General features: G+C 37.4%; 1 protein-coding gene across 1 annotated transcript in view; it reads right to left on the reverse strand.

The window, feature by feature from the left end:
- The window catches only part of SPAG16 (sperm associated antigen 16), a gene marked incomplete at both ends in the record, with an annotated part of 412,526 nt that overhangs the window by 335,037 nt on the left and 55,418 nt on the right, over nucleotides 1-22,071 (reverse strand). Inside the window, 2 exon segments of the mRNA XM_082311439.1 lie at nucleotides 16,556-16,647; nucleotides 16,651-16,686. Coding sequence (XP_082167565.1) covers nucleotides 16,556-16,647; nucleotides 16,651-16,686 — 128 coding nt within the window.

Here is a 22,071-nt window from a genome sequence, read left to right on the forward strand (position 1 = left end):
ACGATTTATCAAGTAGAAACTAAGATATTCTTTCCCCATTAACCATGTCTAAATTTAATACACCAGAATTTTGGGTTTGTGGAGAGTTTTGCATGTTTTTTTCCAGGTCAGCCTTAAGACACTTCACGTGGCCAGCTCTGTAGCGGTGCGTTGGGCTGGGGCTGCCCCGGGGCCCAGAGCGGGGGTGCCTGCGGCTGCCGCCCTGCCCGATGGAGCCACTGCGCCCCAGCCAAGGGAAGCGGTCGGTTCATTGGTTAATTGATCTGGCATGAAAAGGAGGGAGAAAAGCTTGAGAAAAGCCAAATAAATAAATACCCCCCCCCCCCGCCCCCCTCCTTTTCAAGTCCATTCTGGAATAACTGGGGCAGTTTTGGCAGGATTCTTGGCCAGCAGGGAAAAAAAAAAAACAAAACCAAAACAGCCAACAAAAAAACACAATACTAAACTAAAGCTTATTTGTCCCTGTTTCAGAAAATCATTCTAGGTGCATGGGTGTGTAACTTTCCAACTGATACTACTGTTTAGTGAAAAATCTCTTTAAGCTGTGCATTGGAAAGAAATGAGCTTTCCAGGGGAGGCGAGGCAGCCTGGCTGCAGGCTCCATCCTCAGCCAGGTAAAGAGGTTTATTGGTCACGATAACCTTGAAGAGACTTTTGACCAATATTTGCTTGGAGGGCTCGCTCTCTTCCTTAATTGCTACTTCTAGGATGTGGAATAACTTGGCATGCAGTCCTAGGTAACAGGGTGGTGGGTTTATTTTTTTCTTTATTTTGTTGCTCTCAAAGCTCTGCCATTTCAAAGACTATTTTACAAGGAAGATGTTTTCGAAAATATCAGCTAGCAACACATCCAAGATATTTGCCTTTATAGCAAAGCACAAGCTTGCTCTTTTCAATATAATTAATGGAATAGATTTAAAATAATCTCTGTTTCTGAATTAATTCTTAAATCAAAATATAAAAATAAAGCAGGCCAAAAAAACCTGCCTGCAGATACATGGACAACTGTAAGCTATGAATTTTAATAAAGCAAACTTGTTTTGTTTTGGACAGCCTCTGCCTAAAACATGCCATTTCACATACAGATGGTTTTATTTTCAAGGGGAAAAAACCCAAACAACAAAACAATATCAACAGTACAGAAGCTCAGTCTGGAAATAGCCCTGATAAATGTAGAAACTTTGGTTTCCAGTGTTGCAGTCCATTAACTTTCATGACTGAACACTCACAAGGAAACAAGGATGATCATAGCCTTACAGAGACATTCACCTGGTTGACATTTTTATTTTCAAATGCAAATGTCTCTGTCCCAGGGACTGGAAACTGAAGTCTCCATCAATTTTGTTTTGATAATAAGTTAGAGTTATAAGTCTAATTTGTTTTGAAACAAGAAAAGAAAGAGAGACAAGAAAATCTGGCAAGTACTATTCTAGCATTTAGTATCAATTAGTGTAAAATGAAAATCAAGATGTTCTTTTGTCTGGCTTGACAGAAGCAGTTTGTTACTTGCTTACCTCAGCAGACACTCTGTCCTACATTGATGACTGAAAAATTTTACCATGAATTTCATGACGTAGTTTAAGACTGAACTAAAAACTCCATAGATTTTCAAATTTTAGCAACATCTACCATTGGGATGAGATTTTCAGAATATGCTGAGCATCCTCAAGGAAATCTAGTCATTTTGTCCTAGTCTCTACATGGGAATTGGTCTCTTCTAAAATACGGATGCCTGTTCATACACTTGCATACTAGCTGCTGAAAGCTGGATCTGAATTAGAATTTGAGCACTTAAATGATATAGGAAGTTTGTCCCTGAAGCTGAGCACCACCCCTGAAAATTTCCAGATTAGTGAAAATATTCAAGTAAGATTATCAGTGCTGTATATCTGCTCCATTTCATAGTTCCTAAGTCCCCAGTTAGGGATCCCTTACTCCTTAGCTGATTACACAGAACCTAGTGTAGGTAAGAAACACAAACCAACGTGATCTGATTACGATGCTCAAGAAATTTTCTAGTTTTATGCCAGCCCTAATTAATTATAACAGCAGCAATTAAAGCCTATTCAGTAAATAAACCCATAACCATAACTCATCACTGTCATGCATCTTTCACCTGCTCTTAAGCACTTGTTTCAAGACAACGACATACCATCATTCTCACAGCTGGGAGAAACAAAACAAAAGCACCCATTACAGGCACTGCACAGCCTCATATGTTTACGGCATCTCCTTCAAAACCAAGTTTTAAAATCTATCACTGAACTCCTGGCAGTGGTATATTATTCCAAGCTCTATTAACTATGGCAAGAAATATATAAATTCTTGGCCTAAAATACTGCTATAAAAATTAGCATCAGATACCAAAGTGAAACTACTGAAAAGTTTGGTTGGTTTTTGTTGTTGTTGTTGTTTTTTTGTTTTGTTTTGTTTTTAAAAGAATGCTTTGGTAAAGCATTCTAAATATAAAGGTTTCTCTCTCTCTCTTGATTTTCTGACCAAATGTATTTGGACATTTTATAACACCATGCTGGAAATTCTCCAAGGAGATAGTTCTGAAAGATTAAGAATGGAAATCAGAAGTATAGGAACAAGGAAGGAGTTGTGTTGAGAACAGGCCAACGGGTGAAACGAACTTTTAAAAGTCGGTTTCAGCATTTCAAGTCATAAACCCAGGGGAATTTACTCTCCTCCCATAGGACCTGAACGTGCTTTTCAACATTTTTAAAACTCTACCTTTCAAGCTGAGTTCAGCTCTTACTTTTTCTGTTAATCTTGTCAACAGTTGCATAGCTCCAAGTGTGTCAATATCAATATTTTCAGAATTTACCATGAAAAAATATTGAAAATAAAATAAGAAGAAAATCATCATCAGGAGTGGCAAAAAAACCAACCAAACAATATGTATACTTTGTGAGCACAGTCAGTATGTACACTTTTGTATATGAAAAAGATGAAACGCGAAAATGCACAGGCACACCTGCAGATGGGAAAGCAGTGGAAGTGTGGAGTAATTCCCATAATCTGATTTATACGGAAATCAAAAGGTCAGCAATCATAACAGATGTTTCCAAAATAGGGTATCTTAAATTTCATTCGATTATAATTCTGTCTTGAAAGTACAGCTCTGTAAGACACTGTATTTTCAAGTGCAAGAGAACGGGCACTTGTTCAAGAATGCAGAGCCCAAGATACTGAAGTTGTAACCTTGGAGATGCTTCTTCTGGGCAGGTCAGATCACCTCGTGGTGTGAAACCACAAAAGATTGCTGTCTTACCTTATCTTTTAGGCAGGCACACCTGGTAAGTATAAAGAAAAGGCAATTCCCCATTATTTTAAGCACGGAACTTTGTCCTGTGTCCTGTCTGGTCTCATGTGGAGCATATAAAATTAGCTAAGACTATTTTTTACACTTTTTCTTTTCCACTGTCCTGGGCAAAAATCTAGAATTATGTGCCTTTGTAGAATAATCCCAACCATTTTGTGATAGTTTAAAGGTTATTCCATGACACACAAAAGATAGTATCTGAAAAAACTCTATAATGGATATTAAAAGTTAAGCTTCATTTTAACCATATTGAAGCACAAATGATGTGAATGTCCTGAGGGAACACTTCGTAGCATTCTTGGAGTGACTCCATCAGTTCAGTTTTCACAGATATTTCTCCTTATTGCTCTTTTGTACTTGGGAACTTTCATTCAACAATGCAGCAAATTTGCCCACAATCCAATAATTCTTTTTTTTTTTTTCCTTGGCCTGCTGGATATGTACTCACTCAAACACCAGAGTAAATACACCTGTTTTCTTTTTTACATTTCTTGTATTTGTCTTGCTTTTCTTCAGAGACACTGCAGCTACTACAGTTTAAGTACTACATTCATTTTAATAATTGAAAACCTCCTTTAAAAATATTTAGATAGTGAAAAAATACCCCAAGATTTTTTTTAAACTTCAGATGTTAACATCCCATAAGATAAAACACCAACATGAGATTTTTTGAAGCTGAAGGGATTAGGAGATAAGAGTTATGCAAATAGAAACTGCCGTCTTTATGTACCTATGTGTTAGCACTGTATCTCTAAATCATGGCAACCATAAATAGCCAAAACTTTTAGTGATTTTACATTCAGGTTATGAAACTGGCCTACAAATGAATGGTAGGTGATTTCAGTTTCTATTACCTTGGCCAATAAAAAAGGAGTCATTAGTACAGTAGGTTTCTAATCCACGCACAATATCTTTTCACAGGTCAGACTAAGAATAAGGAAAGATCAGAAGCATTACTAGATCAATTTACAATTTCTACAAGATAGTATCAATCAAAGAGAGTGAAAAGTGCTTTATGGTATTAATTGCAATGCATTAAATGTTTCGGCAAATAGAATTCCTCATTAGAACACAGCATGTGCAACCTCACACGCTATTTCAGAGTAGCAACTGATTTTTGTACATTATGTATTATTCTTGTATTCATGTAAGTCACTTCTATCTATTTAGAACATACAATTTTTAATTTGGCATTATATTTTTATGTTCCACTTCCTTTTTCTCTGTCACAATATATTATGCATTGAACACACTCTAGTTCTCAAAAACATCACTCAGCGATGCTCCTTACTTTCCCAGAAAACAAACTGTTTATCTTCTTGGCTAATTGTATATATGTTGCTGACTCCGATATTTATAAAGTCTTGATGTGACCGCCTAAAAACTGTACTTTTAAAAAAACCCAACTTCTTCCAAAGATATATATTTCTTTACACGGAGAAATTAATTGCAAAATATGAGAAAACTTAAAAACTGACATATGGAATCAAAACAAAGGTTTTTAGATAAACACTTGCTTCCACATTTCTTGACAAAGAGTAGTTCTGAATGGGTGCTAAAAATATAATAAAAATGTAAGTGGATTTTCAATTTACAAAATTTCAGTATTGTATATCAACTGAGGATCTTTTTGCAGGTAGCTATTAGAATTGTGTTGTATTAAAATTATTATTAAAAATTATTATTAAAATTGTATCAAAATATAAAACTGGAGTTTAGCATTTTTCTATTCTAAAATACATTGAGCACTTTAAAAAAAAAAAAAAAAATCCACGATGCGAATTCCCTCATACAATATCTTTTTCAAGCTCACCAAAACATTCCATTTTAATAAAATTTCAACATCTTGTTTATATGTTTGTAAAACACATTTATAAATAAACTTATTTGCAAAATAACTTTCTTCAAGTTAGCACTTCATCCCATATCACAAGTGTCAAAACAATTTCAATTTTTTTATTTCTTATAAGTTACATTTGTTCAAAATAAGCACACCTCAAAATAAGCACACCTCAATTAAATATTTAGTTATTAGTGTATTTGGTGTTCAGAATATTTGGATCACCACAGGCTGACTGTTTTCAATTAAACACTTACCAGAAAATTACTAACCCAATCTATTCAACCCCTTTCTTATCCACAGACTATTGGGAATAAAAAGAAAATAAACCAAATTTAGTAGAGCTGACAGTTACCAGGCATCGTATCTTTCAGTCTATGGAGAATATGCAAGAGCCTTAATAAAGTTAAGACAATATTTTTTACAATCATGTTTTTGTAAACAAGTACTTGCAGGTTTTTCTGCAAAGTCCGCTTCAAAAACTATGAAGGTAAGTAGTTAAAAAAACCAAACAAACAAACAAAAAAAAAAACCAACCAAAAAAAACCTATATGCTTTCCCTCTGTTAACCTTCCCTGAAATTTTTCTGCTTTTCTGATAAAGATGTTTGTTCACTAACAAAATTACAGATAAACCCAGCTCATTTCAAGTGTGCACCATAAAAGAACACAATACGACTTCAAATTATTACTGCTACGGTTTCAAGTTGCCCATTAAAGTGATGGCCGATGCCTTCCCACAGGAGTAAGCACTTGTGGCCAAAGTTGCAGACAAAGCTAATGAGAAATAAAAAGACTTCTTAAGACTATGATAGCCAAAAGCTTATAGAGAGGAACAGGAAGGAACATTTACCAGGGAAAAAGTGAGTGCAGGGAAGAGGCAAATGTGGAGCTAAGGGAACCATTTACTTCTCTTATTATTACTGTGTTAGGTAGAAAAAGCTACAAATGAGGTTGAAAGGCTGGTAGCCGGGAGCTCTGCATTCATACCATTGCTGCAGCAAGCCCTCACAGAGCTTATCAAAGTGTGATCCACACAGTTCTCGCTGATTATTCACAGAGAGCTCACTTTTTCTCCTTATTAAACTGCATTACAGGGAGCTAAACTACATTTGACGTTTTCCTATGAGTACTTCTTCCACATAAACTGCATTAAAGCTGTTACAGAGACTGTACGATAATGAACAGACTGAAGTCCATGGAATAATCTCTCGATTACAATGTGGGCCTTAATGCAGCAAGAAATTAAGAACTTAATTTCTATAGGAAACAGTGATACTCTGAAATTGAAGGTTAAAGCACTGAACTGTGTGACTCAGAGGACATGAATTTAATTTCTGGATCTTCCACTTAGGTAATCTTGCAGGAATTATTTCACATGAGGATAATACCGCCTCGCAGGACTGTTGGGGAGATAAGTGCGCGCATGAGGTCTCAGCTAGCAGGATAGTAAGAGCTGTATGAGAACATACAGATATATATATGCCTACTCTGTCTTCACTGCGCATTAGATCTAAATTAAATCTGCACTGCCCGCTGCAGCCTGGCACCCTTCGCTCCCTGACTCAGCTTTTGAGTTTCCCATGCTGGTGTTTGCAGCTTAGGCTGCAGGCACCCACGTTTCTGAGAGCTGCTCAAGCCCCGGCTGCCTTGCCCATCTCATCCAGCTGTACCTGAGGTGGCATCCAGGCCTCAGGGGAAAGGTCTGCGTGCCTGACATCAGCCACACGTGCTTCCACACGGACAGAGAGGCAGCTGGGGCAATAAGCTGGACAAAGCATATTCTTCCCGTCCCACTGTAGGTGTTGTTAGGAGTACCCACCGCACTTTGAGGCTTTAGGGTTATTTGTCACTTGTTCTTTGGCAGGAGAATAAGAACTTCATTTATTTGCAGCGTAAACACATCTTTAAATTTCTCATCAAGGCCAGCAAAATGCCTTTTCAGTCATAGGGAAAAAAAGGCATTAATGCAAGCATTTATGAAAGGAAATTACTTGAATTTCCTATATTGTAAAGACAGATATAATCAATTTATTATTAACATTAATTTAATGCTAAAATACTTGACAGGATATATCAGGTAAAGCTAACAGTTTAAAACACGACCAAAAAAAAACCTTGCTGGAAGCGTACAGACTGATCTGTCCAGACTGACCCAGAGTTGCTCGTTTCTCCCTTGTGTCAGGAAAATGCACTGAGTGACTCTTGTTAATTCTACATTTGCATTAGCTACTTCAAACATATTCAAAGGTTGTTAAAATGGGGAGAAGGGAAAGAAAATAGGAGAAATAGGAATTTCTTTGCATATATACACAGAGATAAGGATCAGCCCAAGCTTCCACTCCTATTTCTTCTACTTTTGAAAAAAGGCAGAATTTGAATATTTCAAAAGAGGCAGAATTGAGTATTTGAATATTTCTGCACACACAAAAATCCAGTCCTGCAACTATGCTGTCTACACTTATTCAGCAGACATTAAAATTAATAGCACATACATCTAAAAGTATTATTAGATATGCATGATTGATACATCTGGTCCAACCCCCCTGCTCAAGCAGGGCCACATAGAGCCAGTTGCCCAGGACCATGTCCAAGGATGGAGACTCCACAACCTCTCTTGGCAACCTGTGCCAGTGCTCAGACACCCTCACAGTGAGAAAGCATTTTCTGATGGTCAGAGGGAACCTCCTGTGCTTTAGTGTGTGCTCGTTGCCTCTGGTCCTGCCTCTGGGCACCACTGAGAAGAGCCCGGCTCTGTCCTCTTTTCCTCTTCAGATTTTTGCAGACATTGATTGATGAGATCCGCCCCTGTGCCTTCTTTTCTCCAGGCTGAACTGCCCCAACTCTCTCAGCCTTTCCTCATAGGAGACATACTCCAGTCCATCATCTTCATGGCCCTTTGCTGGACTCTCTCTCGTTTGTCTTGTACTAGGGAGCCCAGAACTCGACCCAGCGCTCCAGGGGTGGCCTCACCAGTGCCGAGCAGAGGGGAAGGATCACCTCCCTCAACCTGCTGGAACACCCCTCCCAATGCAGCCCCAGATACCATTTACCTTCTTTGCGACAAGGGCCCCCAGGTCCTTTTCTGACACGTTGCTTTCCAGCTGGACAGTCCCCAGCATCTACTGGTGCATGGGATTGTTCCTCCCCAGGTGCAGGACTTTACAATTCTCCTTGTTGAAGTTCCTGTAGGCCCATTTCTCCAGACTGTTGAGATCCTTCTGGATGGCAACATGACCCTCTGGTGTGTCACCCACTTCTCCCAGTCTGGTATCATCTGCAAACTTGCTGAAGGTACACTCTGCCCCATCACCCAGACCATTAATGAAGAGGTTAAGCAGGACTGGACCCGGTACTGACCCCTGGGATACACTGTGAGTTAGTGGCCACCAAGTGGATTTTGTGCCACTGATCACCGTCCTCTGCACCTGGCCATTCAGCCAGTTTTCAAGCCACCTCACAATCTGTAAATAATAGTCATACCTACATAGTAGGGGACTGAGTATTTTTATATACAGGTGAGACTCACTTTCTTCATCTTCGACCTCAGTGTTATAAGTTGAAGAAATAATTAAAGCTTTGGCTTTTGAAGAACAATACAGGAAAGGGATATCTGCAGTTCTAAAAAAAAGTTAATTCCTTGTGTAGTGAGTCTTTGAAAGGTTCAATATTATAAATTGTTTGCTTACAGCATTACAAGGACATAAATTGGTTTTGATGGAATGTCTAAAGTCTGAAAACAAGGGCCTTCTCTCCTGAAGATATTTTTAGAAAGGTGCTCTTTTGTCTCAGCCAAATTATATAAATGTTTTGAAAGTGCTAACATGGAAGATCACATGCTGGCATGGTTAGTCCCAGGGAAATACACATGCCTCAGGGTGCCAGAGCAGTTTGGTAAGGAAAACAAATTCCATTCTGGAGCTAAATCTTAGCTGTCAGAGAAACAGCTTTGAAATCCACACTTTAAAACCCCCCAAATTTCCTTTCAAAAGTCATGGACTTGAGTCTGAAGCATGCGATGGAAATGAAAATGAGTAAGATACAAAACAAAGTGAACAGAAAAAAAAAAAAACCAAACAGGTGGCTTCTGAATCACAGAAGTTGGAAGGCAGGGATTGTCATACTGCCCCAGGAATCCAGGAAGACATGCTCCAAAAAGCATCAAAATCTGCTATACTGGAGCTAAACTGATCAATGTGGCTACAGCATGAGAAGTTAGGCTCTGCAGTAGCTACCTTGTATGTCATATTCCTTTAAAAACAGGTACAATTTTCATAGGAAAATTAAGCAGCAGCTAATGTTGCTAATGCAAATCTCCAGTTCACTGTGGCTACTCATGCAAGAAATCAGCATATGATGGCACAATTAAAAAGTTTTACTGTTAATGCAAAAATGTAGTTTAATAAAAATATCTTTTCTAATGCTCTAGGGAGGCAAGAAAAGGGTTTAAATAATTAATAAGGATTTTTTTTACCTCCCTGAATTTTTCTTTGACAGGAAATTTCACCACATGAATTTTGGACTTTGAATCCTGTTTTCTAGCTTGTATTATACAAGGAGACAATACGATTCATATGACTGATCACCTCTTGGTAGAGGGACCCTATTTTGCTTGGCATCATTCAGACATGGAACAAAATGACATTACTTCACCACCTCTAAGACAACAGAGAGATGGAAACAAATGGGCAGAACACAGGAAAAAGGGAGACAACATTCATCGGTATGACAGGCAGCTGTCTCAGCAAACCATCAGGATAACTGTGGTCAAAACTCTACGGGCATCCCAAAAAAGAAGAATAGCAAGGAGTGACAGGAAAGACTATGAGAAAGTTGCTTTGAGATGTTAATACAGAGTTCTTCCCAAATGGGAGGGGCAGCAGAGAAAAACTACCAAGATGTTTGCTTAAAAATAACCTGCACTACTTCTCTTACTGTGTTTATACACAACACAGTCGTAATGGCCTGCTCTTTCCATAAGCAACTTTATGAAATCAAACGTTTGAGAACGAAACGGAAGACCGGGAGGTATGTCTAAAAGGGACTGAAACAGAGTACAGCCCAGGTATCAAAGTTTGACCGACACAACAAAATGCATGGTTCTTCACACTACTGCCAAATTCTCTCTGCCTCACCACCTTACTGTACAAATGGAAAACTTGAAACTCTAAAGAAACCATGCAGATCAGTATCATCTTTTTATAGCAAATTTAAGACTACAAGCTATTTCAACAGAAGTTCCTCATGTCAATACTCACAAAGAATTCTCTTTCCTGCAAAGATTATTCCTCTGTGTTCATGTGTATGTGCATCTGTGTGTACCAGTACACATGTATTTACATGTTAAAAAGGAGAAAAAGTAGTAGAGGGGAACTAAAGAAGGAAAGAGTACAGGGTTTCGCAATAATTTCCATGCAGTCTTACCTCCATAACTTTGCACAAGGCACTACAAGACTGCAACTTCAACTTCTATTTGGGAATAAGTCTCATATAATCAGGTACATAAATTTATGCTGCGAGTCAATTGGCATGGTTCCCAAGGAGATAAGTTTTTAAAAATCTTCTCTGGAATCCACTGATAAAAAATGGGGAAAAGTAGTATAATACGATATAATGATGAATTAGTCCCTATAGAAAAGTTATCTTTTACTGAGCCCATCAGGAAAGCCTAGATAATCACTAAACATTTTGTATTTGCTTTTCTTTGTTATTATCTCCAGCTTCATATTTTTACTGTGCCTAGGAAGAGCATTTGCGATTCTCTATCTTTTTCTTTTACAAAATATTGAACAAGAATAAAGGATTTGGGAACATGAGGTTACGTGTAAATGAGAATAATATATTTTCTATTTATGCAGGTATACTTAACTAGGTAAAGCATCAATTTAAAATATTAGGCCATATACTTTACAAATTCTACCCACAATCAAAAGTGGCATTTTTATAGCAACTAGTATACATGATAAACATCAAATAAGCTTTGAATGGAAAATTGTAACCTCTGTGTGAGGCATGGGAGGAAAGGAGGAAGACAAGATGACGTCATCTTAAAAAAATTAAGAAAAAAGGCAAGGTGATGGAGTCTTCACTTGTCATCCTGCTTGAATTAAGGGGTATTAAAAAAAGTCATAAATAAACTGCAAATAGACAGTATTTTCACAACACTAATTTTCTGATCCGAGATTTAAACAAGAGAACTAGAATGATTTTCTATCTACAAAATACATTAAATTATATGCTAAATATAGTATTGTATTAATCTGAAACTTTCAGGCCATTACTGCTAATTTTTCAGCTGCATCCTAGATAAACCTCTCTCCAAAATAATACATGACATTTTCCTATTTTCCAACACTGTACTAACCATTAAAAAGGCACTGAATAACGTTTGCATGGGCATCTTTCTTTTCCCAAGTGAAGATAATACAAACCATGACAGATGTAGTATTGCATATGGTGACTGCAGCAGTACCTTCCATGGAAAGCCATGCAAACCCCATGGGGTTCCATGAAAGATGCAGACAGCAGGTGAGGAGAAAGCGAACAGTAAGCAGGTACGGTTGGGAAGATCATTTAGGCATTATAGATCTGACAGTGATTCTTGTAGGCAGAGTAAGATTTACCGGGATATTTAAAAGGATACTGAAGATATGTGAGTTTAATGCAGAAGAGGAATGCCTATGTGATGATTTGGAAAGTGGGAAATATTCATCTTAGAAGAAAACAAACATGGTTTCCCAAGGGATATTTTTCCCCCTCTGCAAATATGAGTTTCAATGAATACTGATGAAGGTCTAAAGAACTAATCTACATCAGCTTTAAGGCACGTAAAAACTGTGAATTTGGATTTGCAGGTGCTCCAGTTTCTAGAGAAATGTAAAGGAACCTAGTAATTGTCGAATCATAGAATTCTTTGGGATGAAAGGGACCTTTAAAGGTCATCTAGTCCAACCCCCCTGCAATTGGCAGGGACATCTACAACTAGATCGGGTTGCTCAGAGCCCCGTCCAGCCTGACCTTGAATGTTTCCAGGGATGGGGCATCTACCACGTCTCTGGGCAACCCGTTCCAGTGTTTCACCACCCTCATCGTGAAAAATTTCTTCCCTAGATCTAGTCTGGATCTACCCTCCTTTAGTTTAAAACCATTACCCCTTGTCCTATCACAACAGGCCTTGCTAAAAAGGCTATTCCCATCTTTCTTGTCGGCCCCCTTTAAGTACTGAAAGGCCGCAATAAGGTCACCCCGCAGCCTTCTCTTCTCAAGGCTGAACAACCCCAGCTCTTTCAGCCTTTCCTCACAGCAGAGGTGTTCCGTCCCTCTGATCATTTTTGGGGCCCTCCTCTGGACCCAGTCCAACAGGTCCATGTCCTTCCGGTGCCGAGGACTCCAGAGCTGGACGCAGTACTCCAGGTGGGGTCTCACCAGACTAGAGTAGAGGGGCAGAATAATAATAATAATACTTCGATACAACGCTTCTGGTGAGAAAAATCTAAATCATGAAAAAGCAAATTTGGTCTCCTAAGTCAATAGAATGTTTTCCATCTATCTTATGAACTATAGGAAAGTATTAGCTCTCATCTAGTGGATACTGATTTCCACCTTCTGTCTGTAAAATCAAATAGACAATCACAATTACTGTAAATACATTTAATGAAAGTTCAGAATTTCTTTAAATGGGCCATTTTTATTTAATTCCCTATACAGACAATCTAATCTAAGTCATTCTTCTCTGAAAAAATCTTGATTTATGCATTTAATAACCTCTTGGACTTCCAAGGCAAGCCAGATTCAGGACTGAATAGCTGCTGTGTCAAACTAAAAATGATAACCCAAGCTCTGTGTGCATTAGCTATGTGCCTTGAGATTGGATTCTATAGCATCTAATAAGGTATGAGCTCCATTTGAAGCTCTTTCCAAAAAATAGAGTATTCACAACTTCTGTATCCTCTTTGAATTCTTAGTCACTTGCAGCCAAGAGTGTACTAAAAGTGACCCTTTTTCAACACAGAGATTTGTTTTCTTGAAACACGTGGGAACCTCAGTACTTCTAGGTCTGTTATTGCTCTGTCAAATTTGTTTCAAATTGGGCAGGGTGTAAAAAAAATACTGCAGGACATGCTGTCTAAAAAAGGCCTACCTTTAGCAAACCAGGCTACAATATAGCCTTTAGCATTAACAAGAGAAACAAAAGATAGTCTTTCTTTTCAATCACTTAAAAAGATTGATTTTAAGTAGTAGCATTCAGATAGAAAAAAACTCTTCGTTAATTGAAATTACTGTAAATTTTAAATGCTTTTTTCAGACACGGTTAAACATGTAGACAGAGATTTTTAAGCAAATGAAAAGTTCCATTACATTTTTTACATTTTTTCAAGAACACTTTAAAATTCTTCTATTCTAAAAGTAGAAGCACGTAAAGAACAAAAGAATTTTAGAATTTTCTATGTAAAAGTTTTAAATTTTTTTAAATAAGCATTTCAGTTAATTTTAGAGCAGTATCCTAGGCTCCCACTTTCTTTAAAGCATTATCTTTACATGAAAGTCAACATCATATTGCCAGTATATGAATTTAAATACACATCCTCACTTTTTTTTTTTAGTTTAGTTGCTGTTTCTCCAAGCAAGTTCTAAAGTGTTTCCAAATAAGTTTAAAGACATCCAATTTATTTTTATTCCAGTAAATTGCCTTCTCAAGTGGCATTGTATCCTTAAGGTGTGATATCCAGTTATTAACTGCAGAAAATACTTAGAATTCCCTGGTTCACAAGAGTATCTCTCCTAGCAATAACTAGAAGCACTAGATATAAGGATCTAGAATAACGCTTTCAGTAAGACATAAAAATATAATTGAAGCAAGATAAGGAATACAAGGAATAGGTTTACATGAACACATATGATATTTATCTGTCATTGTTCAACAAGGCTCAGTGCCAGGTCCTGCACTTGGGTCACAACAACCCCATGCAACGCTACAGGCTGGGGGAGGAGTGGCTGGAGAGCTGCCTGGCGGAAAAGGACCTGGGGGTGGTGGTCGACAGCTGCCTGAACAGGAGCCAGCAGTGTGCCCAGGTGGCCAAGAGGACCACTGACATCCTGGCTTGTATCAGGAATAGTGTGGCCAGCAGGACCAGGGAGGTGATAGTGCCCCTGTACTCGGCACTGGTGAGGCCGCACCCTTGAGTACTGTGTTCAGTTTTAGACCCCTCACTACAAGAAGGACATCGAGGTGCTGGAGCGTGTCCAGAGGAGGGCAACGAAGCTGGTGAAGGGTCTGGAGCACAAGTCTTATGAGGAGCAGCTGAGGGAACTGGGGTTGTTTAGCCTGGAGAAGAGGAGGGTGAGGGGAGACCTTGTTGCCCTTTACAACTCCCTGAAAGGAGGTTGTAGCGAGGTGGGGGTCGGTCTCTTCTCCCAAGTAACAAGTGATAGGACGAGAGGAAATGGCCTCAAGTTGTGCCAGGAGAGATTTAGATTAGATATTAGGAAAAATTTCTTCACAGAGAGAGTGGTTAGGCATTGGAACAGACTGCCCAGGGAAGTGGTACAATCACAGTCTCTGGAGGTATTTAAAAGATGGGTAGATGTGGTGCTTAGGGAGATGGTTTAGAGGTGGGCCAGGCAGTCAGGTTAACAGGTTGGACTCGATCTCAGAGGCCCTTTCCAACCTTAACAATTCCATGATTCTATGATTCTAAGTGTAAGAGAACAGAAAAATTTAGGTAGAGGTGTCCTTTCTTGACTAGTCTATGAACTTTTACTATTTTCAATTACATGTTATATATTTTAACATTTACAAGAGTTTGCAACAACATTCAAAAGTAATTTACAACTCAAACCTGGCTTTCTACTACAGGTAAAGGCAAACTTTTAACAAGGCAAACATTAACATGAAGATGATTACTTTAGACTTGCCCCTCCATAGCCTGTCATGCACGTAAATCTTGTGATTATGTAGCCTGTAAAGGTTACCTTTTGATCATGATTCCACCTGATTCACTGAAATTCTTGCCAAGTGTGGAAGCATCTTCCTCCTCCTCCAGATTTTTTTTTTTTTTTAAACACACACCATTCTTGCACCTTCTTCAGATAAGCCCAATAACCCACTAATATTTTGGTTGGATTTACTACAGCCTCCTCGGAGTAGCAGCACAGAGACACCAGCTGCAAGCTTTCTTTCCTGATTGGACCAATATAACTATACAGTACAGGAGAAAATTATTCAAAATATTACCTTACAAATATAGGTTAGGGATTTGCCAGACAGAAAACCAGAACTGAGCATCTGAGAGACTAAGCAGAAGCCTGCCCAAACTCAGAACTAAGCAGAAGTCTACCAAAACTCAAAGCAGTACGGTGGATATTTATTACAAAATATGAATAGCCACCTAAAGAGAGTTATCTGTGACATTTGCATTGTAATTATTGGATATGTAAATATTGTTTCCATTTTCACAGGCAAGATTTACCTTACACCCACATCAGCATGTTCTAATTTGCGCCACTGCTTTCCTTAGCTCTGATTTTGTGTACTGTTTATATGGTGTACTACTCTTTCTTCACAACACTGATTTTTTTAACAAGTCAGTCGATTGTCAAACTCTTAATCTGCATGAGAATTACACTGCCCAAGTTTCTGGACTTTTAAAATACAACTGCATTGGATTATGTTTCTTGGATGCAACAAGAAATTAAGCTTTGAAAATTAAGTATCGCAATACAGTTTTCCTTTAGGAAGATACCTTCAGAAGTAATCTACTAGCAGTCTGAGTGCAGTAAGAACAGCATCATGCTACATAAAGTTTATCTGAATGATAAAAGTATTGATTATTTTTAAAATTAATTTAAAAATATTCATACCTAGACAATGTGTTAGAATTGTCTGAACTTTGCTACTAGCTCTAACATTTTTTTAAAAATATTTTTGTTTATTCTTCCTCAGCTGCAGCTAGCAAGCCCTGAAATGTCATTGCTTACAGGCTATTTGCACGCTCAAGCTAATCTAAATTGAAACTCTTCTGATTTTTGACCCAAGGGAATAAACTGCAATCAAATACAAATTGCAAAAATATTCAGCATTATAATTCAGTTTCCTGTAACCTGAGTTTATAGTCATCTCTGGTTCCCTTTTTTATATCTACTAACCAAATCCCACCACTCTTACATAAAAGATGAATCTCAATCTGTAAACAGTTCTGTATTTACGCTCCCACGAAATTTCATTATCATTTTTTCCACTTTCACATTCTTCAGAGAGAATGTTCCCCTGACTGCTGCCAGTAGTTTTTCAGAAATTTACTTAAAGCAAATGCTTCTCAATGACCTGTTGAAAAATAAAACTCAACATGTATATAACAATAAAATTAATGTACTGTTAATGGTTCCTACCAGCTCACTGCTAAGTCGTGCATTTTTAATATGTGGCTCAGTTTATACTCTCCAGATTTCAGGGGCTGACTATATTCTTTAGCGTGCACAAGTTATGGGTTCACTTGAGTATCAACAGGGAACTCTAAATCCTGGAGAAAAAAATAAAATCATCAATTGTCAAAAATGCTGCATAAATTCATATAACGTACTACTTATTATGTTACTATTTTGAAAACACAATTTTGTCTTATTTTTTCATTCTATTTTTCTCCTCTGTTCAATTTTCAACAATTTTTACAATCACTGTTGTCCTTATTTTATTAATTTTGATACATATTGTTAAAGCTGACTGAAGGCGTAACTGGAAGACTGGGGTCTGTAGTGAACAACTGAATACTATGAGATTTATTAGTTTATTCTTTTAAAATTATATTCCTGAGTTAACTTCTGGACAGTTATATCAATATAGCATTGCTCTAGAAAGAGATCAGCCATCAGTACTCACCATTATCTGCAACCAAGTACAAATTCAACGTTCATACCAGCAAAACCTCTTCTTCCCCCAAAACAGAAAAAAAACCCTCCACTTACATAGTTCAACATAACAGCAATGGGAAAGAAGCAACTCGACACTGTGGATACAGAGAGATATAGTAAAAAACGGCAAATAAAATTTTGCTGTCATTTATACTCATAACAAAGTTTGTGTAACGATGTGGGTGTAAGTGACAAAGACTTGGCCTGACACTTTTATTGTTAATGTCATTTATGTACCTGCTACATAATGAGATACGATGTTTAAAAAGGCAGGCTGTCAAATTGTTAGTATAAAATCCCCTATATTAAATTCAGGACAATCTCTGTTTTTAGTAAGTATTTTGTGGAAGACAGTCAAAATTCAGGTAAATTAATTATTTTTCCTTAAACAGAAAAAAATGTTTTAAAATTGTTTAACAGTAAGTTTAAAACTACCAATTTAAGATGCAGTGATCTACCCTGCACTGGACCATCTCATGATTAAAAGAAGTTAAGTTCTAGAAATCTTTCAATTTCATCAGCTGGCAGCCAGATAGCTCCTCAATTTGGAATGGAAGAACTATTCTCATTGTCCAAATCACTCCATTTATATTTTATTTCCTTCTCTTTATTTTTATTATGCGTACCTCCCATACTGGAGATGAAAAGAATCAAGTTTAGTCCTACTACCACGCTCTGCGCAGCATGGTCTGTGGTGTAATTACTAATTTATCAGCTAAATGAAATGGTTTCCACTATGATCATAAATGGAAAAATCACACAAACACGAAGAGAGAAGGGCTGTGTATACACACAGAAACAATACAACACAAGTGAAAGCACCTACAGGTAAATAACCTTTTTTCTCCTTTGACTTCAAACATATATATACACATCTAGACTGTGAGTAACTCCAGGTAGTATTTCCCAAAGATCACCATTACCTGGATAAGATGATCCTTTTCTCTACTTGACTGAAGATTGAAGGACCAGTTTCACACTTGCCACGTAATCCCCAATAAAATTCACCAACACATAACACTTGTTGAAGAGGGAACTGGAATTCCAGGGTGCAGTTCAGAGGAGAGATTTTCCAAGTAACTTGCTGATGCTGTTCAACAGCGTTGACTACACCAGCAGGCAGTTCCAGACTTGCAGCTTTTTAACAGCCTCTCCAAAGCAGCAACCCAGGGAGACAGCATCTGCCTCTGTAAAATTCACTTACAGACCTGAAGCAAAGTCCTTTCTTCAAGGCTTTTGTTTGCTCATCATAAAAGGACAAAGACAGACCTGACATTCAGGAGGTCTCAGCCCTGGAAGTCTGTGGCTTCAAGAACAAACAGGAGAGCTAGTTTTGTATTTCAGATGAAACTAATTATACATTACACATGAATTTAGAATGAACTCTGAAGATAACTTTATCTACGTGGAATAGGACATCTTAACAGTATGCTATACAGACTTCTCTCATTTGGTAGAAGTGACAATCATGAAGAAAAACTTCCTCATCATCAGATAATGGAAGGCAAAATCAGATGTTGATTGAAGTGGGTTGCTCAGCAAAGATTCATGGATAACATGCTTAAGATCCACTGCAGCACTGGATTCCCAAGAAGGTCCAAATCCTTCAGATATATATACTGAGAAGACAGGAGAATACAAAAATACCGAAGGCCAACAGAATACTAAGATACCCTGAGCTGTTAGCCCAGTTTTCTTCAGCTCTAGCAGTTAACCTAAGGGATAAGAACCACGGAATTATTGCCGGCCTGTACCAGCTTAGGAGCAGAAAATCTGGTGCCCTGGATGCTGCAGGGACATTCTTGCTATTAATCAAGAACCTTACTGTAGACTTGATATTCAGCATGCATGCTATGCTAGAGGGGGCTGCGGTTTCCACAATAAACCTTCTCCAACTGACCTCGAGTCAGACACGAGCAGACTTGAGGTCTCAGGCTCTTCACTAAAAAGAACACAGATTTCCTGGAGCCAGGATTGGCTTTGCCAGGTAAGGAGCAGAAGGGATTGCAGCATGAGAAGAGTTCTGGATAGAAGGAAACAAACAGATCAGCTTTCCCAAATCGGAAACTAGGAAATTATTCAGCATAAAATAAAGAAACTGGCCCTAAATTAGACAGAACAGCTGAAAAAGGGGGATTATACAAGTATGATCAAGTAGTACTAAGCTGAGAATATCTGTGAGTCTGTGCTGGCTTTACAGCCTGCTCCAGTGATATTCTTAGAAAAGCTGAAAAAACTCTCTTGTAAGTTCCAAGAGTGAGTTCGTTTGCTTAGTACAATGTGGTAGAAGGTACCAGTTTAGGTGGTATTAACAATGATCTACTTTGACCTGAGACTTCAGAAGCTGAGGACAAGTATGAGAAAACTTCTAGGTACACCAGGCAGTGAAGAGAAGCTGTATCACAACAAGGGGCTGAACTGCAGAGAAAGGAGCTTCAGTGGTTGCAAGAAGCCTCAAGGAAAAAACTGGATAAGATAAATGGCATACTACTGACATGAAACACTGGACTAGAACTGGGAATGAAGGTTTGTATCAGCCTCCTTTTGTGAGATTACTGGCGTGGGCTATTTTCCATTTTTCCATGGCCTATTTTTTTTCTACCACTATTTTCCATGAAGCTGAGCTCTAGGACTTGCATCAAGAGACAGATCTATGTTCTTCAAAAGACTTTTCTTGCAAGTATAATGCTTATAAAAATACAAAATACATATATACATAGTTAATCTTGCAGCCTCATTTTCAATCAGTGTGGTCTAAGATATTTTCTAAGATTAGTCAGCAGACTAGGAGATTTATTACTAACTCTAATTAACCAAGCTAAATGGCTTTATTAAAAATAGATTGTCATTAAAGAATGTAAGGAGGGTAACTGCACATAATATATTTTAAGGACTACAATAGTCATTACAAAACCACTTACAAAGACTATACAGTTTTCTGAAGACTTAGCTGATCATTTGTGTTTGCAACATTTTCAGGACATCCCGCTGTGAGGAGCTTTAAAGCAAAGACTGAAATTACCGTATTCTTTAAAATGCCTATCAACCACTAAGATTAAGAATGGACTAAAATCAATGTATTTTAATCTGAAAATGTACACACACAGCAGGGATAACCACTAACTGTTTTTTAGATTTTGTTTGTACTTAACTTGATAGTAGCTATTCTGTTAATTTGTAGGAATGAGTGTACAGCAAATTTCTGAACTACAGGCTATCGAACATCATTTTGTCTTCTATTTCAGAAGCTCTCTACACCACGTGTTCTATAAGAACGCTATTAACCTGTCAAACTTTTTAAATGATTATGAAAATAATTAAGCTAATGACTTAATGATCAGTGCAAGTGCATCTATCACAGACCCAAGACCTATAAGATATTTTTCAGTGGACTGTGGCTTCAAACACATACATAGCCTAACAAAACTACTCCAAAATCTGGTTTTTCATTTGTTTTGGGTTTTTTTTGTTGTTGTTTTTGTTTTTTTTTTTTAACTTGATTATAAAAAAAGGTAAGACTGGATCTGACAGAAGCTGTAGATGTTCACTGCTAAGTTTTGTTCCATCTAAATCATATTTAGGTTTCCTCTTCGAAGCTAAAAAGCTACCTACAGAGTTCCATTTGCAGAAAAGCTTCTCAATATTATTATCCTATGCAATTATTTTGTAAGCTTTTATAGATATGCAAAACTTTAGCTTCAAACTGCCTTAATGATGCTCAGAAATGACATTCCCAGAACACTGGACTCAATTTCCATGGAATGGTAGGGACTTAGAATGGTGACTGACATAGGACATCATGACTGGAGAGGAAGACAGAATGTGGGAATCATGGGAATCAAAATCATCCTTTGTTGTCTTAACTTGGGTATTAGCAAGATACCTACATCTTGTACTAAGGTGCTAACTAAAAATCAATGTCTTAAACTAGCCATTTCACATAGATTAGCCATCTGTTTAAACACAGTTTTCTATATTTCCGCTTACTTAGGTGTACTTAGGGGTGTACTAAGAAGCAAAGTGGAGCTTAGAAAGAAAAATCAACCTCAAATGAACAACTAAATTCTTAAAATTCTATGTGAAACAAGTGGAAAATAATTGTTAACAGAATTTAAAATTCTTACCTCGCAGATAAGAACAATTTTGGAGAGAAAGGTTAACTATTTGGGGAAAAAAACTAAAAAAGATCAGAAACATCCAGAATTAGGAAATAAATATGTTAAGTACAAATAAGTAAAGATTAAAGATTATTTTAATCTTGCATTGTTATTCCAGGAAGGAATCATAATATGTTTGTGGCTAAAGTTACACATTTTTATAGAAAAACATGTCAAGTTCTGACTGTGTTTCAGCCATGATATTCCTGCAGTTCTCTGAAGTCTGTTTCAAGAAAAATACATACATTTTCCAGATTTGGGAGTGATTAAAGTGAGCCTGCAGTATTTATTACACACAGCCTAAAGAGCAAAGAGGTTAACTAAAAGTGAGTATAATCCCAGCATATGCCACTGCCTTCATGCAAATCTCAGAAGCTTTATGTGCTCCTTGTCTTAGAAAGCTTTACCTTTCAAGAATTACAAATTTGAACAACTAGAATTATAACATAAAAAAGCATACAATCAACATGCTTTTTGTAATCTGTCTCTCATTCACTTTCTGGAACAAAAACAATTACTAAATGTAAACTTACTCATTTCAGAGTGAAACAGTTCTAGGAAAGCCTAAGCACTTTGAATACAAGTGACTGAAAGTCTTGCATTTTTCAGTAGAAAAAACCAGATACTACTTCAGAAGATACTGCTGTATATTATTGTTGTAAAATTCACAAATACAGTAAAAAAGAAGAGGATAATATAAAAATATTAGTATTTCTATCATTCCTTACTGAATTTCTGAAATTGTAGTTTTTGCCTCCTTTGCTGTGATAATCCTTTAGTTTACTAGAACATGAGATTCAGCCTCAGTTGTTGAGATAATTCATACCTATGGTTCATACC

Source organism: Platalea leucorodia, assembly GCF_965183815.1.
Source record: "Platalea leucorodia genome assembly, chromosome: 5".
NCBI classification, from domain to species: Eukaryota; Metazoa; Chordata; class Aves; order Pelecaniformes; family Threskiornithidae; genus Platalea; species Platalea leucorodia.